At 43.0% G+C, this 18,780-nt stretch overlaps 1 protein-coding gene across 1 annotated transcript in view; it reads right to left on the bottom strand.

Moving 5' to 3' along the window:
- The window catches only part of PODXL2 (podocalyxin like 2), an 82,843-nt gene that overhangs the window by 26,600 nt on the left and 37,463 nt on the right, over positions 1 to 18,780 (bottom strand). Inside the window, exon 2 of the mRNA XM_060239689.1 lies at positions 15,911 to 16,201. Within this exon, the coding sequence (XP_060095672.1) occupies positions 15,911 to 16,201 (291 nt within the window). The remainder of the gene's footprint in view (positions 1 to 15,910; positions 16,202 to 18,780) is intronic.

Below are 18,780 nucleotides of genomic sequence, written 5' to 3'. Positions count from 1 at the left end.
AGGGAAGGTACAGGGCAACTGTTTTGCTCACTTAACCACTTTTATCCATCCGTCAGCTATACTTCTGCATATCCACTGAAGGCAGCTAGCAAGGGAATAACGATGTTACCAATTGTATTTATGGTGCATACTAGAACAAGAATACTACATGCAAGTTTTGTATTTCTGTACTATGTGAATGTACAGAAAGATCTAGAATCCTTCTGTGAAATAGGCCATTATTATTTCCTGTTCTGATTACATAGGGACAAATTCCTGTTAGTAAAATAATGAAAGACTTCAATAAATGTATGCTCTAAATGGATTTTTCTGCAAAAAAGTCTGGGAGATTTGCAGAAAAATCAGAAATCAAAATTGAAATATATAGGGGGTTTTAAATCCCCCCCCCCCAAAAAAAATTTGCAGTGTCTGCGTTTACCAGATCAGAACGGAGCCTGCCCTTGCAGTGGAAGTCAACAGCCACTTCGGTTCCAGCCTCAGAGTCACAGGACAGCAATGGTGGAGGAGGTGGTCAACAGCTGCACCAAGCCTGGCTGTGGTGGAGGAGGATGTTGGCAGTTGTATTGGGCTGGTTGTGGTAGATGATGCCAGCAACCATGACAGGTCTGATTACAGCAGAAGACGATGCTGGGCTCAATAATTGGTGGTGGGCCTGGAGCCACAGCAAGCTTGGCAATGGGGGAGACAGACATGAGATTTCCCTTTGCCAGTCTCCTGGCCCCGTCACTGAGCAGTTAAAAGGGAAACAAGTTTGTGTAAGCAACAATGATGGGGGAAGGAATTCTCCCTCCCGCAAGTATCACAGGTCCCCACTTGTATCTAAATTCTTGTCTATTATCATCACTATATCTAATAGAAAACTTGCTGCCTCCTGTTTAGACTGTGAAATGACACTCTCACTCCATGTAGAAAAAATATATACAATTGTATTCAATATGTATTCAGTCTTTTCCAAAACATACCCAAAACATATCCTCTTGTAAATATCTCAATGGTACAGACAAAAAACCATCTCATGCACAACACTCCTACTGTCCAAACAATACAAAATTAGTTAAAGTCCAACGAATCATAAAAAGAAGTCCATTTCGTTTCGGGAAGAACCCTTCTTCAGGGGACCGTCTTTTATATTTATGGGTTCAGTAGTGTTGTAGTGCTGTATTTCATATCCTGACCTTCCAAACTGATATTTTATATGGACTCTCTTATTGGAACGCCACTGCCAGTTTCTATCCTGCAGCATTTGATAGCTATCAAATAGCTCCCCAATAACTGTGGCTGGGAAGCCACATGCGTCTCTTTCCACACATATTATGTGGCTCCCAGAGGTCAAGGAGGAACTTAATGCAGGCTTACTCTCAAGTAAGTGTGCTTAGCATCAGGACCTCAGTCAGCCTCTGAGCCCTGACTCACAGGTAGGCAGCTGTTTCCACCATGTGTGAAGTGGGGAAGAAGGGAGAAATAGGCAGGTTTGCAAGCTCTTCTCCTCCACTACAGAGGTCACCCAGAGACCTAGAGTCAGGAAAGAGAGTACAAGAGCTGAGGAAGCTACTGGAAGGAGGGGCAGAATTAAAAATGGTGGTGAAGGGGTCCTCCTTAGTTTCATAGCCTTTGTAGGAGCTGTATTTACTTGGTGTCAAGGCAAAGAGAGATGCATAATTATGCAAATGGTGGTCATGGATTTATATGGTACGTGTGTGTTTCCTTCTCCCACTGGTGCCAAAAAATAATTCTCGAACCTTTCCCTATGTTGGTTTTATGGGGACTGTTATTCCCAGCTGATCTTATGGGGACTGTTATTCTCACTTTACAACATGCCCAATGCTAGCATGGTTGTGTAGTAAAGTGAATACATATGTATTTTATCTTTCTGTGCAAAGAAAGTGTTAAGAGTTTTAATAAAGACGTGTATGTAATATTTGGTCATGTCTTGTGGTTCTCAAACATCTGACATTTATTCTATGGGGCTCTTATGTTAAGCAAGTTTGGCCAGTCCTGCTGGTAACTGTGATGAAGATGGAGTGCTAAGAGTGCTGCTGACCCTCTTAGTGGAAGATACTCTAAAACAGGGGTCCCCAACCCCCAGGCCGTGGAGCGGTACTAGTCCATGACCTGTTAGCAACTGGGCTGTGAGTTGTATAATTATTTCATTATATATTACAATGTAGTAAGAAGAAGAAGATTAAGAAGAAAGACGACGACATTGGATGTATATCCTGCCCTCCACTCTGAATTTCAGAGTCTCACGGTGGCTCACAATCGCCTTTACCTTCCTCCCCCACAACAGACACCCTGTGAGGTGGGTGGAGCTGAGAGAGCTCTCCCAGAAGCTGCCCTTTCAAGGACAACTCTGTGAGAAGCTATGGCTTACCCAAGGCCATTCCAGCAGCTGCAAGTGGGGAATCAAACCCGGTTCTCCCAGATAAGAGTCCGCACACTTAACCACCACACCAAACACTTTAGAAATAGAGTGCACAATTGTATCATCCCTAGTGGAAACATTGTTTTCCACAAAACCGGTCCCTGGTGCCAAAAAGGTTGGGGACCACTGCTCTAAAAGACCAGCTGGTGGCAGTCTAGATACCAAGAGAGAAGTGGAGAACCCCTCTGAAAGTTGGGTGGGCTCAATCAGGCAGAGATCCGAGACAGATGCTGAATGTCTCTGCTACTCAGAGGACCCAAAGTGGAAAGGCTCCTGTGGCACAAAGAGATGATTCTGCAGCAGAGGCTATTGTAATCTTCTGAAAACTCAAATTATATTGACTCTTTCTAAGCAGGTTGACCGTCAGATGGAATCAATTTTGTGCAGCTTATTCATGCCAGACCCAGACATTGTAACTAGCGGCTGGCATAGAAAATTTCGTCAGGAGATAATGCCAATCCAACCCATTCTTAAGTACCTAGGCTTAAAAATACACTCACACCAGCTCATAAATTGCAGAAAGAATGCGGTACTTCACAAGGGAAGCAATCTGGCTATATAGGATTTATGTGATTAAACCGAGGGAATCATATTAACTAGCAATTGAATTACTTTTAAGTAGAAGTCTTAATAAAATCTAGACTTCTCCTTGCTTTTCCATCAGAAAAAAACACTTCAGTTACAGCTAGTCTCCAAAGTGGCCCACCAGCTGCATAAAATAATGCAAGGGCTGTCTTTTACCTGTCTTTAAACTACATGAACTTTAAACTACAGAACTATAATTTTCAAGGAGCAATGAGGAATACTATTATTAGACTGAGGACCATATAATAAATAATACTATTCTTATACGGAAAATAATCTTCTTGGGACAGGAGATTTACAATATTTGTGAACTATAGCAGATTATTTAAAATGAAATACATTAAATAAGAAGCCATGCTTAGAGAATAAACAATATTTGTGCTGTAAAGCACAGTTAATAATGCAAATAGTACAAATTTTTTCTTACACTCATCACTATATTAGAAAAAAATACCATGTGTGAAGAAGCCTATAACATGGGTGAGAGAGAGGTATTAAGGAGGTAGAATGCAATCAACAGAAGCTGAATTTGGCCAGGACATCAGCACTCAACCCTCTAATCTTGTGTTACAGGATCACCATTAGTAATGCATGACTGGCAGTTCAGGTTTAGGACTTCTCTGAAAGAATCATCAGATTCACTAAGCAAGTGTCCAAAAGGAACAGCAACATGTAGTCATCAAGGGCCGTTCACCTAGAAATAGCATCAAGTACCATACTGCTGGTGAAAAACTGTTCCAAGGAGTATCTCTTAGTGCATTTAAACCTAGCAATGATACACCAGCAGTATGTAGACAAGGAACTGCTCAGCATTAAGCTCCTTATGTGCCGTCCTTAGAAGATGCATTCGCAGAAGAAGAGATTAAAAGAAGTAAATTAGTTCTCAGTTTACATGCAGGAAAAAGACGTTTTTAGTGCAAATGACAAGAGAAGGGGATGTTGCAGAATTAATGGAATAATGCTCATGAAAAGTAACACATGCCCAGAGGAGTATGGGAATTACTACTGAATGTCCACATATGAATTTGTGTCTATTTTTTAAAGCTTTATGATTTTTGACCAGAAGCCACTTAGAATATGGTCCAGTTAACCTGATCACTGGTTGCTACAGAACTATGAGAATCAATTGCAGTTAGGAAATTGCTAATGAGTAATGTGTGGTAGAAGTGAGAGGGTGAGCATCAGGGAGACACTTTAAGGAAATACTGTAAGAATCTTAATGTTACCTGTGTCCTTTATAAAGTTTATATTTCCCAGGTCTGGCATTATATTTTATGCAACACATGGCTCAGCCTGACAAAGTGACATTTATATCATATCTGACCCTTGTAACAAATGGGTATGACGCATCTATTCTAGGGGATTTTCTGGCAAGATTGTCAGCTCTAAGTTGTGAGATCCAGAGATGACCTGGGCAGTGCACACAAATGGACACCTTGGAAGGTGGACTCAGTGGCACTATAGCCTATTTTATACACACACACACACACACACACACACACACATATATATATATATATGTGTGTGTGTGTGTGTGTGTGTGTGTGTGTGTATGTATATATATATATATATATATATAAATAACTGTGGCATTGTATCCTATTGAAGTCCCTCTCCTCCCCAACCCCCCCCCCTTCTCAAACTGCACCCCACTCCCCAAATCTCCAGGTATTTTCCAACCTGTAACTTGTTACCCTACTGTGAAGCATATTTACTTCTTCCATACCTTGCATCTGCAAAATGCTATCCAGTGGTGCTTTTCCAGGTTGAGAAAGGGCTCTTAACCTGAGCCCCTAAGGATGGATTGACACCCAGAGAACTTACAGACCATTTGTGACTCTTTTGCAATGCATTTTGCAGTTAATAGCACTTGTATCTACAGCTAAATTTCAGGATGCCATCAGACCACAGTCTGATTCTAGTTGATGAAACCCAATGGACAAGTTGCTTAGAAGTGTGTGATCACCCACATCTAGGCTTGACCCCTGCCCCTTATGGATAATAGTATCAAGCCAGGTTGGGTTGATTCAGTAAGTCCAGGAGGTAATAAAGCAGGATATTGAAGTATGTAGTCCTATCTATTTTGAAAGATAGACAGGACTACATACTTCAGTGATATCCCTGGATATGATTAACTACTGCCTGGTGGCCAGTTCTTGGACATGGTGCTTAAGCAGGTGGTAGTTATATAGCTTCAAGTAGTCTTTGAGGTGACTGGAAAAGGCAATGGCAAACCACCCCGTAAAAAGTCTGCCGTGAAAACGTTGTGAAAGCAACGTCACCCCAGAGTTGGAAATGACTGGTACTTGCACAGGGGACTACCTTTACCTTTCTTAGTCTTCGAGGAGATGCATTCAGAGCCATTTCAGTCCAGATTCAGGTATGGATTTGGGATGGAAATGGAGCTGGTCACCCTGAACAATTATCTTCGCTGAGAGACTGACAATGTGTCCCTGATGATTATCCTGGAGATCTTGACAGGTTTGACCATCTCCTTCTGGAGAGACTGGCTGTGCCAGGAGCAGCAGGCACCATGCTTGCTTTAGGGGTTCTGCCCTTGCTTGGCTGAATTATTCCAGAAGGGGGGGGTGTCTGCATCTTCACCACGTGGCATTTATGGTATAGGGTGTCCAGGGATCTGGAGTGAGATCACACAAGTATAAAAATGACACCCAGTTTCAGTGTAATTCTGAACACTGTTATATCCTTCTAAGCTTCAGTCGATTTAGCAGGGTAGCTTCTTAGGATTGCAGTCAGTGCTGTAAGCCACTGAAAGCACTCCAGCCATCTTAATCCACATCTAAACTTTGTAGTATGTGTTTTACTTTATGCAGTTTTCATTTGCAATGCATGCACATACACTTTGAGGACTAATTTGTATTGCATATAGTTTATTGCATATATTTTAATGAAGTTAAGACAACTGATATATTTTAATAGTGTTAAACCAATCTGAGATCCTGTAAGTGAATATGATGCAGGGTAAAATGTTAGAATTCAATACATGGATGTTTTGCTTTCATTACCTATCCCTCTCCTGAATCTGTGTGCCAGTGTGATGTAGTTGTAGTTGTGAATATAAGAAACCAAGTCCAAATTCAGCCAAAACAAGTCCTGAAGTCTAATGGGTAACCTTCGCCTCAGCATATAGATCAGGGGTGGGGAACCTTTTTTATGCCAAGGGCTGTATGGATATTTATAACATCATTCGGGGGCCATAAAAAATTACCAACTTAAAAAACAGTGCTCCGCCGAGGGATTCAGGCCAGCAAAATTAATGCAAATAATTGTTTTTCTATTTGAAGTTATGTGGGGAGAGCCTAATTTGGCACACACACACATACACACACACACCCGGCCAGCCACCCTAGGCAAATGCATAGGTCCAGGGCTTTTTATAGAAAAAGCCCAGCAGGAACTCAGTAGCATATTAGACCACATCCCCTAATATTAGCATATTAGGTCACACACTCATTAGCATATTAGGCCACACCATCTGGGATAACCAAGTGCAAACTGAACTGTGACAGTAATTTTTCCAGGCCCTGCAGCAATTCTGGCCAGCCAGCCAGGCCCCAGGGAGGCTGCTGCACAGTACATCTGGGCCCTGTGATCCCTGCCTGGCCCTGGGGAGGCTGCTGCACAGAGCAGCTGGGCCCCACAATCCTCACTGGCCAGCCAGGCCCCAGAGAGGCTGCCACTTGGCTCGGTTCGACCCAGCAATCCCTGAGGGTCACACCAAGTGACCTCAGAGGTTCCCCACCCCTGATATAGATGGTGTATGCAAACCTCTCATACACGCTGAAGAAAGCACCCTTAATGAATATCCAGTGTATTACCGTAATCTATAATTTATTGTAAGATGACAGGAAGCCAAATTCTAATTAAATTTTAAACATAAATAAGTATTCAAACTATTGAATAATTTAATGTCATGTTAACCAAGGGGTTAAAATACCACAAATGTGTAGTATCTGGATGGATAACCATCTGGAATCGTTCAGGTGGGAAGCCGACTTGGTCTGAAGAAGCAGAACCAAGTTTGAGTTCATCTGGAATACTGTCAGTTCTGAAAATTTGCTCAATAGTGAATAAATTAGTATAAGGGCAGAATGTCAGTAGTAATGCATATATTTGCATACAAGTGAAAGGGGGATGCACACATGCAAGGGCTACATATACTCACAACATACAAGGCTCTTTATAGTTTCCTACATGTATTTCTGATAAAGGTGAAGTATTATGATACTGAAAGAACTGCAAATTTGCCTGAGACTTTGACAAATCTAACACAGATGAACATTTCTTACAAGCCTTGCTCACAAGTGACAAGTTGCACATCAGGAAAAGCAATTCTCACCTATTTCAAGAGGGATTTTCTTGTGACTCGCTTGGGCTTAGAGTGCAAAAGGCTAGGGATATATGCAATATAGGTACACGTTCAATAGCTTGTACCTATACAAGAATAATACATAGAGTCAGAAGGCTGGAAGGGACTTAAAAATCATCAAACCCAATCCCCTTTTCTGAGTCAAGAGTTTCTACACCTTAACCCAAGTAAATCTAGCTAGTTATTATTTTTAAAGATGTATATCTCTTGTGCCATGAGAGCCCCGTGGCGCAGAGTGGTAAAGCTGCAATACTGCAGTTGGAGCCCTCTGTTCACGACCTGAGTTCGATCCCAGCAGAAGCTGGTTCAGGTAGCGTCAGCTGATGTAACTTTACTGAATAAAATGCTTAGCTGAACTGTCGCCATCTTTAAACGCTGTTACTAACCATGAGAAAGGACCTTGCATATCAAAGTAGAAAATGCAGATGTTGCCAATGCTTGATGTGAACATTTCTTTCCCTTGATACTAACAAAGGCAGAAATTCCCCCCTTTGAAGATAAAGCGCCTCCAGGGACAGCCGCCTGGCCATCCCCGGAAGACTAACAGTAACAATAAGATAACAGGGAGAGACCGTCTGAATCTTTGCACCTCACCTCAGCAATGTTTCAAATTGTGGCTTTGTATAGTTCCCTTTGATGTACCCCAATATAGCCTACCACCTAATGCTACAATGTATCAGTCTCAATTTTCCTTCGTTCCGATGCTTATGGATTATCAAATAAAGCCTAACTTTGTAACAATTCAAGGTCTGGACAATTTGAGATCCCATCGTCTGACAGGTAGCCGGCTTCAGGTTGACTCAGCCTTCTATCCTACTGAGGTCGGTAAAATGAGTACCCAGCTTGCAGGGGGGGGAAGTGTAGATGACTGGAAAAGGCAATGGCAAACCACCCCATAAAAAGTCTGCCGTGAAAATGTTGTGAAAGCAACATCACCCCAGAGTTGAAAACAACTGGTGCTTGCACAGGGGACTACCTTTACCTTTTACCTTTTTACTACCTCTTGTGCCAGCTTTTGATCTACTGTTTACCATCTTGCCTGCAGCTGTAGAAGAATCTGACTAATCAAGTCCAAAGCTATGGAACTCCCGCACCAGGAAGATTTGTCTGTTCCCTTCTATCACTGTTTTCCACCAGCAGGTAAAGACTTCTCTGTTTTGTTTGGTGTCCTCTCACTAACCATTCTTCCTGTTTATGAATTTGGTTAATTGTTTTACATGTAGTTTTAAAAGTTGTTTTATTTTTTTATTGTTCACTACATTTAAAAAAAAAAAGGTAAAGGTAGTCCCCTGTGCAAGCTCCAGTCGTTTTGGACTCTGGGGTGATGTTGCTTTCACGTTTTCATGGCAGACTTTTTTATGGGGTGGTTTGCCATTGCCTTCCCAGACATCTACTTCCCCCCCCCCCCCCCAGCAAGCTGTGTACTCATTTTACCGACTTCAGATGGATGGAAGGCTGAGTCGACCTTGAGCCTCCTACCTGAACCCAGCTTCCCCTGGACTCGAACTCAGGTCAAGAGCAGAGCTTATGGCTACAGTACTGCAGCTTTACCACTCTGTGCCACAGGGCTCTTTTTTCACTACATTAGGGTTCCTAATAGAGCTGCCAAGTCTAACTCAGAAAATATCTGGGGACTTTGGGGGTGGAGCCAGGAGACTTTCATATTTCCTAAAATAAATAAGGAAAAATACATCAGTGCAGTTCCACTGAATAGTCTTCATTTCCTCATCACCAAGCAGCTGCAAGTCCCATGTACACACACACTTTCTCTCTCTCTCTCACATAGAGAGAGAGAGAGAGAGAGAATGGCCAAAATAAACAGTTTGCAGTCCCATACTTGTGTGGACTCACTGGGACAATTTACTCATGAGTTGCTGAAGTTCCAAGTTCTTCAGACTAACACAGGGAAACCAAAGATTCTAGTTAGACTTCCCAATCCCCAGGTCCCAGTGGGGGATCCCCCAATTTAACAGGCTTCCCCCCACCCCCAACCAGCTGGCCGTTGGGGGGAAGCCCCGCCCCCACAGTCACCATGTACTTCTAGAGCTCCCACAGGTTTAGAAACCTGCAAACAGGTCCATTTTGAAAATGTGTGCCTTTAAAGTTGAGCAGGAAACAGAAAGCACTTCATGGGGGAAGGGTCAACAGCAGTTTCATCAGAGCACAGACCCTCCGTTTGTTTTGCTTTTATTTTTAGAGCAAGTAAAGTTGTAGAGAAACCAAACCCAGTAAGTGTGTGTGTGTGTGTGTGTGAGAGAGAGAGAGAGAGGGGGAGGGGGCAGGGGATTCCCCAATTTGGAGGCCCTCCCCCCACTTTAGAAAGTGGGTGGGGAGGGAAATGTCTACTGGGCACTCTGTTATTCCCTATGGAGAATGATTCCCATAGAGAATAATGGGGAATTGATCCACCGGTATCTGGGGCTCTTGGGAAGATGTTCTTTGAGGTAGAGGCACCAGATTTTCAGCATAGCATCTGATGCCTTTCCTCAAAACACTCTCCAAGTTTCAAAAGGATTGGACCAGGGGAGCCAATTCTATGAGTCCCCAAAGAAGGTGCCCCTATCCTTCATTATTTCTAATGGAGGGAAGGCATTGAAAAGGTGTGCAGTCCCTTTCAATGTGATGGCCAGAATTCCCTTTGGAGTTCAATTGTACTTGTTCCAACCTTGCTCATGACTCCACCCCCAATGTCTCCTGGCCCCACCCCCAAAGTCCCCAGATATTTCTTGAATTGGACTTGACAACCCTAGTTCTAGTTTACCCTTTACTATGCAAATAACCTCTGAAAAGATTGTAAAACCAAAGGAGGGTTTGGGCTGCTTTCACAGCTACTGGGAGCAGCCATGTTGCTCTGCTGGCTCACCCCACCCTCATTCAGCCTGGCCTCTACATCTTTCTAAAAGCAAATTCTCCCAAGCGTCCTCTTAAGACTTCCGAAGTGGAAAGGCACATGATGGCTGTGGGGGCAGGGCTTTTTCCCACTGGCCAGCTGATTTGGGACAGGAAGGAGCCTGCAAAACTGGGAGATTCCCCACTCGGACCTGGGGATTAGCAAGCCTAGGTCCAAAATCCAGAGAAAAGGTGACATAAAATGTTCCAGATAAAGGTAGAGACTTGCAGTGCAATCCTTAGTAGAGTTAAACCCTTCTAAACCCATTTAAATCAATGAGTTTAGAAAGGTGCACTATTGCTTAGAATTGCATTGATAATGAATTCAATGGTATACAATAGTGGAATCCAAAATTTAAATACTCTGACAGAAAGTTCTTTGCTCCCACAGCTATTTTTGGAAATCTGCTCAAGGATTTCACACATGCAAGGGTTCGAAACCTTCAGATTTCTGACCTCAGATTATCACAGTAAGATCCAAGTACAAGGGAAAGAACATGAATAGAAGAATGGAGTACTCAGGATGGATACAGCCTGCCAAACAAACATTCCTACAGAACAGCCAAATGCTTTTGTCCCCAGCATGTGACTTTCTGATCCAGCAGGGAGCTCAGATTATCTTTGCTTCAGGTGTTTTAAATATAAAACCAGATCTTCCTTATGGTGATGATCCATATAACTGCTGCAACCTTTAAGAAATTCTATGAATGCAATGCCTGAATGCCAGCTTCATATGATCTAGGAAGGTGCCTAGCTGCTGCGTGGGTTCCATGAACATATGGGCTGCTCCATGGGGTAAGAACTTTTTAAATATTATGGCAAGCGCATGCAGCACCAGCACAGGCAACCATTTTTGTGCTCCTATGTGTAGGAAGCACCTCGTTTCATGTGGCCCAGTGTTAACAAAACGGTATTTTAAATGTCATAATAGGAAGTCTTCCTATCCAACCTGCACATGTACAATAAAAGAGACAGGGAATTAACAAGCTTCACAAATGCCACATCCACAATGCATTATCCTTCACAATCATGCCAAAAGTGTTCTCTCCTGCCCACCTCAGCAGATTAGAAGCAGGATCTCAAGTTACAGAGCACAAATTACTGTGTTTTTGGATGGTTTCACAAAACGCCAAAGCATGCTGTCTCCCTGAGGGTTCTGTATGAAACCTGGTCCTATTATAAGAATCTGGTGTCTCCCAGCTCAGGAGTTCCTCTGTCAGGTTAAACCACAGGGCACTCTTTTGTCTCTTACGGTCAACCTCTGACAAAAATGATTTGAGCTTTTATTGCTACCATGTCCAATAATTTCTGTCTCAAGTAGTTGCTGTGAAGAGACAGGCATTAGCAAGGAAGCTGGGATTCTTCTGTGACTCACGGCTCTGCCACAGAGACACAAACTTGCACTGTTTCTGGTATCCATGTCTAACACTGATGCAAAGAGTAACAAGCATATGGGAAATATAACAGCTTACATTCCAAACTAGGAACCAAGCCCAGAAGGATTTAGCATAGTTATTAAAAGAAAGGCAGACTCAGAAGAACCAGTGAAGTCAAACAACATGCCTAATTATAATATGTAATATGTAAATAGGTGCTCTTTACATAGGAAAATGATATGTTGAGGAGTTGTTTCCCCCCTACTTTATCCTGATTTGGCTCCTAAGGATGAGCACATGAGAACTAGGAACATAGGAATAAGACAGAGGAACTGAAAGACATCCTTTTGTTGCTAACGCCACTTTTATCCTAGCATGTGAGCCATCTAGGCTTCCCAACCCTCCCGCCCTGGTGGGGGACCCCCAAATTTGCAGCCTCCTCCCCCGCTCTCCAAAAATCCAGAACCAGTGGGGGGGGGGGGAGAACATGTGTGTAGGAATCATATTGTTGTAGAGCTCCTGCAGATTTAGAAACCTGCAAACAGTTTTTAAAATGTGTGCCCCTTTAAAGCTGCACAGGAAACTGGAAACAGGAAGGGCTTCATGGGAAAGGGTCAGTAACAGTTTCCATGGAGAATGGCCCCTCCCTTTCTTCTGCTTTCGTTTTCACAGCGAGCAAAGTTCTGCTGGAAGGAGACCAAGTAAGTATTTGTGCGTGTGAGAGAGGGAGGAAGCAGGGGATTCCCTGGTATGGAGGCCCTCCCTCCCCCTTTAGAAAGCGTGGGGGGGAGGGAAATGTCTACTGGGCACTCTATTATTCCCTATGGAGAACGATTCCCATAGGGAATAATAGGGAATTGATCCGTGGGTATTGGGGGCTCTGGGGGGGTTATTTTTTGAGGTAGAGGCACCAAACTTTTAGTATAGCATCTAGTGCCTCTTCCCAAAATACCCCCCAAGTTTCAAAATGATTGAACTAGAGGGTTCAATTCTATGAGCCCCAAAAGTTGATGCCCCTATCCTTAATTATTTCCTATGGAAGAAAGGCATTTAAAAAGGTGTGCTGTCCCTTTAAATGTGATGGCCAGAACTCCCTTGGAGTTCAATTATGCTTGTCACACCCTTGTTCCTGGCTTCACCCCTAATGTCTCCTGGCTCCACCCCCAAAGTCTCCTGGCTCCGCCCCCAAAGTCCCCAGATTTTTCTTTAATTGGACTTGGCAACCCTAGAGCCATCCTTTCACACTAATACTCAGTAGGGACACACTGCTACAAGTCATATATCCTTCTAATTCTACACTTTGGTCTGGCTGGCAGGGATCCACTGAGAGAAAACAAAAAAAGCAAAGAGTGGCAGCAAAAGGGAAGAGAAGGAAATACAGACAACAGGGAGAAGGACAGTCAAAAGGTCAACCTCACACTTTATTTAACATGCCCTGCCTGGAAATCAGCCCAAGATTGTACAGGATCAGGGTTTTCTTTGTAGAAAAAACCCAGCAGTAACTCATTTGCATAGTAAGCCACACCCCCTGATGTCACCATTGTTTCACACAGGACTTTTTTGTAGAAAAGGCCCAGCAGGAACTTATTTGCATATTAGGCCATACCCCTTGACACAAAGTCAGCCAGAACTGTGTTCCTGTGCGTTCCTGCTAAAAAAAAAGCCCTGTACAGGAAAATCTTGTACATTTTAAAGTAAACTTGAATATGCTCCACTTTCTCTCTCATTTAGTGAGCATCTCAAAGGCATACTCTTAAAGTCATACTTTGCAATGGGCAGGGGTTCTTTTAAAGAAAAAGCCCAGCAGGAACTCATTTGCATATTAGGCCACACCCCTGCCACCAAGCCACCGGAACTGCGCTCCTATGCATTCCTGCGCAAAAAAAGCAGTGGGGTCATGGAAGATATTGGCAAAAGGCCTAAGAGGGTGGCAATGTTTCTATATGCACAGGGAGTCAAGAAAAGCTGGAAAAATTTCTGCCAAGTTCTGTTGCAGCATGGATCAATTTCCACAACAGGGCTGGCTAAACTGTGGCTCTGGAGCCACATCTGGCTCTTTCACACATATTGAGTAGCTCTCAGCCAGCTTGGAGAAGGCCTTTCTCTATTTAAATCATTCTTCCAAGTCAATCCAGCTGACAGCTTGGAGAATATGTTTACTGTTAAAGCTGCTTTCTTTCTACCTCCATCTTCCTCCCCCCATCTATTTGCTTGCTTGCTTTCCTTCTTTCCTGTCTTGCACCTCTTAAACATCTGACATTTATTCTATATGGCTCTTACATTAAAGTAAGTTTGGCCACCCCTGATATAGAATGACACGTTACTGAAACAACATGTCAGACCCATCCTGACATTCATGGCTCCTTCTTACACGCTCAGGGAAATGCTGATCGCCACTTTGCGGGTCATGCAGCAATTTTTCTCCAGGCCAGGGATTGAAGCAGGGGTCACTGGGGATGTGTGTGGGGGGATGTACTTGTGAATCTCCTGTATTGTGCAAGGGGTTAGCCAAGATGACCCTGGAGGTCCCTTCAAGATCCCATGATTCTATGACTGGGCAGGAGAGGCAATGTGCCCAACTTATGCATTGTTTCCTAATTTTAGAAAAGTTTCCTAATTAAAAGAAAGAAACACTCTCAAACTGTATATCCAAACTGCTTTTTGAACAGGTCCCTCTAGATGGTGGACATCAACTTTACAGCTTCACCTTGCAAAATATGTATATGGCAATATGTACACATATATCATCTTAAGCAGAATTACACTCTTCTGGGTCCACTGAAGAAAAATATAACTCTGCTTAGGATTGCACTTATTTTTTTCCTCTCTTGTGAAATGAAATGAATGTATTGAAGATTTGAAAAACGAAGCTTAAAATTAGAGCAGACAGTTTCATCGCTTATAACTCTAAAATACCAATACAATGTTTATAACTGAATAGTTTTAGATTGTCTATTTAGTTCCATTAATATCAAAGCTACAAGACAAGGATGCTGATGCTACAAGTTAAGGATGCCAGTTTGATGTAGAGGTTAAGTGTGCAGACTCTTATCTGGGAGAACCATGTTTGATTCCCCACTCCTCCACTTGCACCTGCTGGAATGGCCTTGGGTCAGCCATAGCTTTGGCAGAGGTTGTCCTTGAATGGGCAGCTGCTGTGAGAGCCCTCTCAGCCCCACCCACCTCACAGGGTGTCTGTTGTGGGGGGAGAAGATATAGGAGATTGTAAGCCGCTCTGAGTCTCTGATTCAAAGAGAAGGGCGGGGTATAAATTTGCAATTTTCTTCTGATTCTGTCCACTATCTTTTCCAGAGACAGAGGAGAACACCCACAGCAGCTTTATTTGCTGAAAATACTCCCTCTAAGTTGTGAAGTCTTGTGAGCGAAAATCCTGTTTTGTGAGCTACTGGCATTAAAGTTGTGAGCAAGTAATTTGGCTACTGCATAAATTAGTTTGCTCTGGGGCCATTTTTCCTGAACTAAGACAAAATGCGTGAGCCAGAGGCTAAAACACTGTGAGCTAGCTCACACTAACTCAGCTTAGAGGAAAAACTTTTTCAGTGGCAAAGTTCTAACCCACGGGTTCCCAACCATGGTGCCCACCAAAACCTTTCCTGGCACCTGCCAAATGCTTCTGGAAAGTGGGCAGAACCAGGTGGAGCTTTTGCCCAGCAGGGTTTCTGATAGGCCACTGGAGATCTGAGTGGCAGTACAGATTTTTCTAAAAAATATTGCTTTGGCAGCAGCTGCCATCATAGCATTATGATCTTCAGTGCATGACTGAAAGTAAGTTCTGTGTAAGCAAGAAAGTATTTTTAAACAATATATTCATTGTAAAAGGCATCATGTTTAGTAGAGCTTCCTCTTGAAATGTTGAAGAGTTGCTATTAGACTTATGCATAACCTCCTTCCCTGCCATTCGTGGTTGGCTTTGCCTTCTATGGCAGCCATTTTCTGGATGCACCTACCATTCTGTGCCAAAATTCCAAAGATGCCCGAAGGCTCAAAAGGCTGTGCCTCCCCCTGCCCCACCCCCCGCATTTTTCCCATCTCAGTCGACTCTCTGAACTTATTCCCTCTTAGGAAAACCCTAATTTGTACTCAAAGCCCATTGGAAATGCATCAGCCATGAAGAGAGAGTAGGTGAACATTAATCCTGTTTTCTTAACCAGAGACATACGAAATTGATAGAATGACAGGTCTTCCAGTAGAAACCATTCAAGGCAAAAATGTGGTAAAATGAACTACCTGGTGTTGCTCCAGGATACAAGCTGGAATCATTGAGGTCTCCACCCTCTTCCCAAAAATACTGTGACTGAAGAATCTTGGAATCTTCATTTTCATCACTGGCAAAACCAGACCCAGGAGCAGCTTGCAGGGCGCTGGGGACAAGGTCAGACGCAGGCACCTTCAGGTTTGTCTGTTCACTGGATTCCAGAGACTCCATGTGGGACATTGCTGTGAAGTCTACCAACGATGTGGAGCTCAGTCCCTCAGTGCCAAGATCTTCAGATGAAGCAAGGCAGATGCATATAGAAGCTATAAACAACAAAGAAAGCCATATCAGTACTGTGGAATATTGATGCATAAAAGACTGTAAAGAAAGTAATTGTAACAGCGTTCAATAATGGCCGCAGGCTCCTTTGCCCTTAGGAAGCAATTATACTGGTTTAGAAATAACTACATCATCCACAGCAATTTCAGTAGTGATGGCATGGAGAAAGCATGTATTTCCAGGTACAAAATGTAGTTTGTCCACTTCTAGGAAAATGAGATAATTGCTGCAAAAGAACCACAGCCTAGAAGGAATCCTTCAGAACTCTGCATAACACGTAGGTTACAGCATGCTTACTGTATTAAAATCAATGGCCTAGTAAAGTCCTAAGCAATCTTCCGAGAGAAGTTTTAAGTGCTGTATTTGCATGCATGGACAAACATTAATATGCCTCAGTAACAAAACTTAGATCTTCCTAATTCCCAATTGGGCTTGAAAAATGAATAGCCCATTATTTACACTGATTTAATAGTGGTATTGACTGAAAAAATAGCTGTCTTGAATGAACAGAGGTCAAAGGTAGAGACCTGCTGACTGTATAACAATCCAATCACTTCCTTTCTCCTTTGAACTAGTTACGGTGCTTTCTTTTCAGATGCTCCTGGGTTGTTAAGACTAGATCAAAATACAGAGCTTCCCTATTGCTTGAAGTGCCCAACTTAAAAAAAAAAAACACAGTGTGTGTTATGTGCCGTGAAGTCGCTTCTGTCTTATGTGACAGAATTATGTGAATTAATGACCTCCAAAACATCCTATTTTTAACAGCAATGTTCAGGTCTTGTTAACTGAGGGCCATAGCTTCCTTTATTGAGTCAATCCAACTGATGTTGGGCTTTCCTCTTTTCTTGCTACCTTTAACTTTTCCTAGCATTATTGTCTTTTCTAGTGAGTCCTGTTCTCTCATAATGTGACCTAAGTGCAGTAACCACAGTTCAGTCATTTTAGCTTCCAGGGAGAGTTCAGGTTTGAATCGATCTGGAACTCACTTATTTGTCTTTTTGGTGGTCCATAGTATCCATAAAACACACCTCCAACACCACATTTTGAAAGAATATAATTCCTTTCTGTTGGCTTCCTTCATTGTTCAACATTCATGTCCTCACATACTAATACAGAGAAGTAAAATATAGAGAAGTGGTGAATCATAGGGGTGGCCAAACTGTGGCTCAGGAGCCACAAATGGTTCTTTCACACATATTGTGTGGCTCTCAAAGCCCCCACCGCCCTGTTGGCTGACTTGGAAAAGGCATTTCTCTCTTTAAATCACTTATCCAAGCCAAGCCAGCCAGTGGCTTGAAGAATGCATTTAAAGTTAAAGTTGCTTTCTTTCCACCTCTACCTCTTCCTCTCCCCCCATCCTTCCTTCCTTCCTTCCTTCCTTCCTTCCTTCCTTCCTTCCTTCCTTCCTTCCTTCCTTCCTTCCTTCCTTCCAACTTCTTAAACATCTACATACAGTCGCTCTTACGTTAAGCAAGTTTGGCCACCCCACATGACAACAGGAGCATAGGCTTTTGTCAGTTTGACTGCTTTGACTGCTCAGGAACCCTTAGGTGCGTAGTTGTAAGGATGGGTGAGTTGCAGCAACTCAGGTCAGAGTACCGTATATGCCAGTTGGCAATATTACCAGCAGCATGGAAAGTGTTCTGAAGGCAGTCACTGCCTCCCACACTGATATAGATCCATGCATATGAAACACAACATTTACCCAATATTAAAACATTTCTGGAAAAGCATTGCAGCATCAATATTTCTGAAAACAAAAAACAAAGGGGTGCCCTTTTGAGTCTTGCCTAATGCTTGGTCTGCGAGTCTCTTTCTACCACTGATTCACTTTATTTTTGGAAACTTTATTGCCCAGTGTTCTTCTGCACTCCTTCTTGCAGAGTTTCTTATCTGAGATCAATAAAACAAAATTAGCTACTTGGAGATCAGCTTCAGACAAAGGCGAAGAGCAGAGACAGTAGAAACACGACAGAAGCTGGCTGCACTGAAAGGGGAAGCACTGCAGCATAAAACAGCCAACCAAGACCTCTCTGGCCATCCCAAGGGATGGACAAACTCACCAAGTGTTATTTGCACATGGCTGAGTCAGTCAGCCACTGAGGCCAAAACATCCCAAAATATGCCCCAGTATTAAGGACGCAGAATGCCTTTGCAGGTCAGATTATTTCCTGCTTGAGCACTCTCCTAGCTCAGTCCACAAGGAAGCTGGGGAAAAAACACCAGAACTTTGTCTAGGATTTTTCTGTTCTCACACAACAGCTGTCACCATGTTATTATTAGCATTACAGCAGCATCAAGAGACACCCCCCCCCCCAAAAAAAAACAACCCTCAGAGCTATAAAAACCATTGTGCTATAAACACATTTATACACATGCTCACACAAATGCTATACCCAAACAAACAGCTTGGTCCTATTCATCCCTTTTAGTCTGATGTTCAAATTGATACAGTTGATGGGCTCTACTGTGTGTCTGGTAGAGCAAGGTTATCAGTCATCCACAAATCACTTATGACCTTTATATAAGAACTTACCTCAATGGGCCTGAAATGCCATAGGGC

This window comes from Heteronotia binoei, chromosome 5, assembly GCF_032191835.1.
Source record: "Heteronotia binoei isolate CCM8104 ecotype False Entrance Well chromosome 5, APGP_CSIRO_Hbin_v1, whole genome shotgun sequence".
Lineage (NCBI taxonomy): Eukaryota > Metazoa > Chordata > Lepidosauria > Squamata > Gekkonidae > Heteronotia > Heteronotia binoei.
The sequence above is the reverse complement of the archived record's forward strand: the minus strand, read 5'-3'. Positions and strand labels throughout refer to the sequence as shown.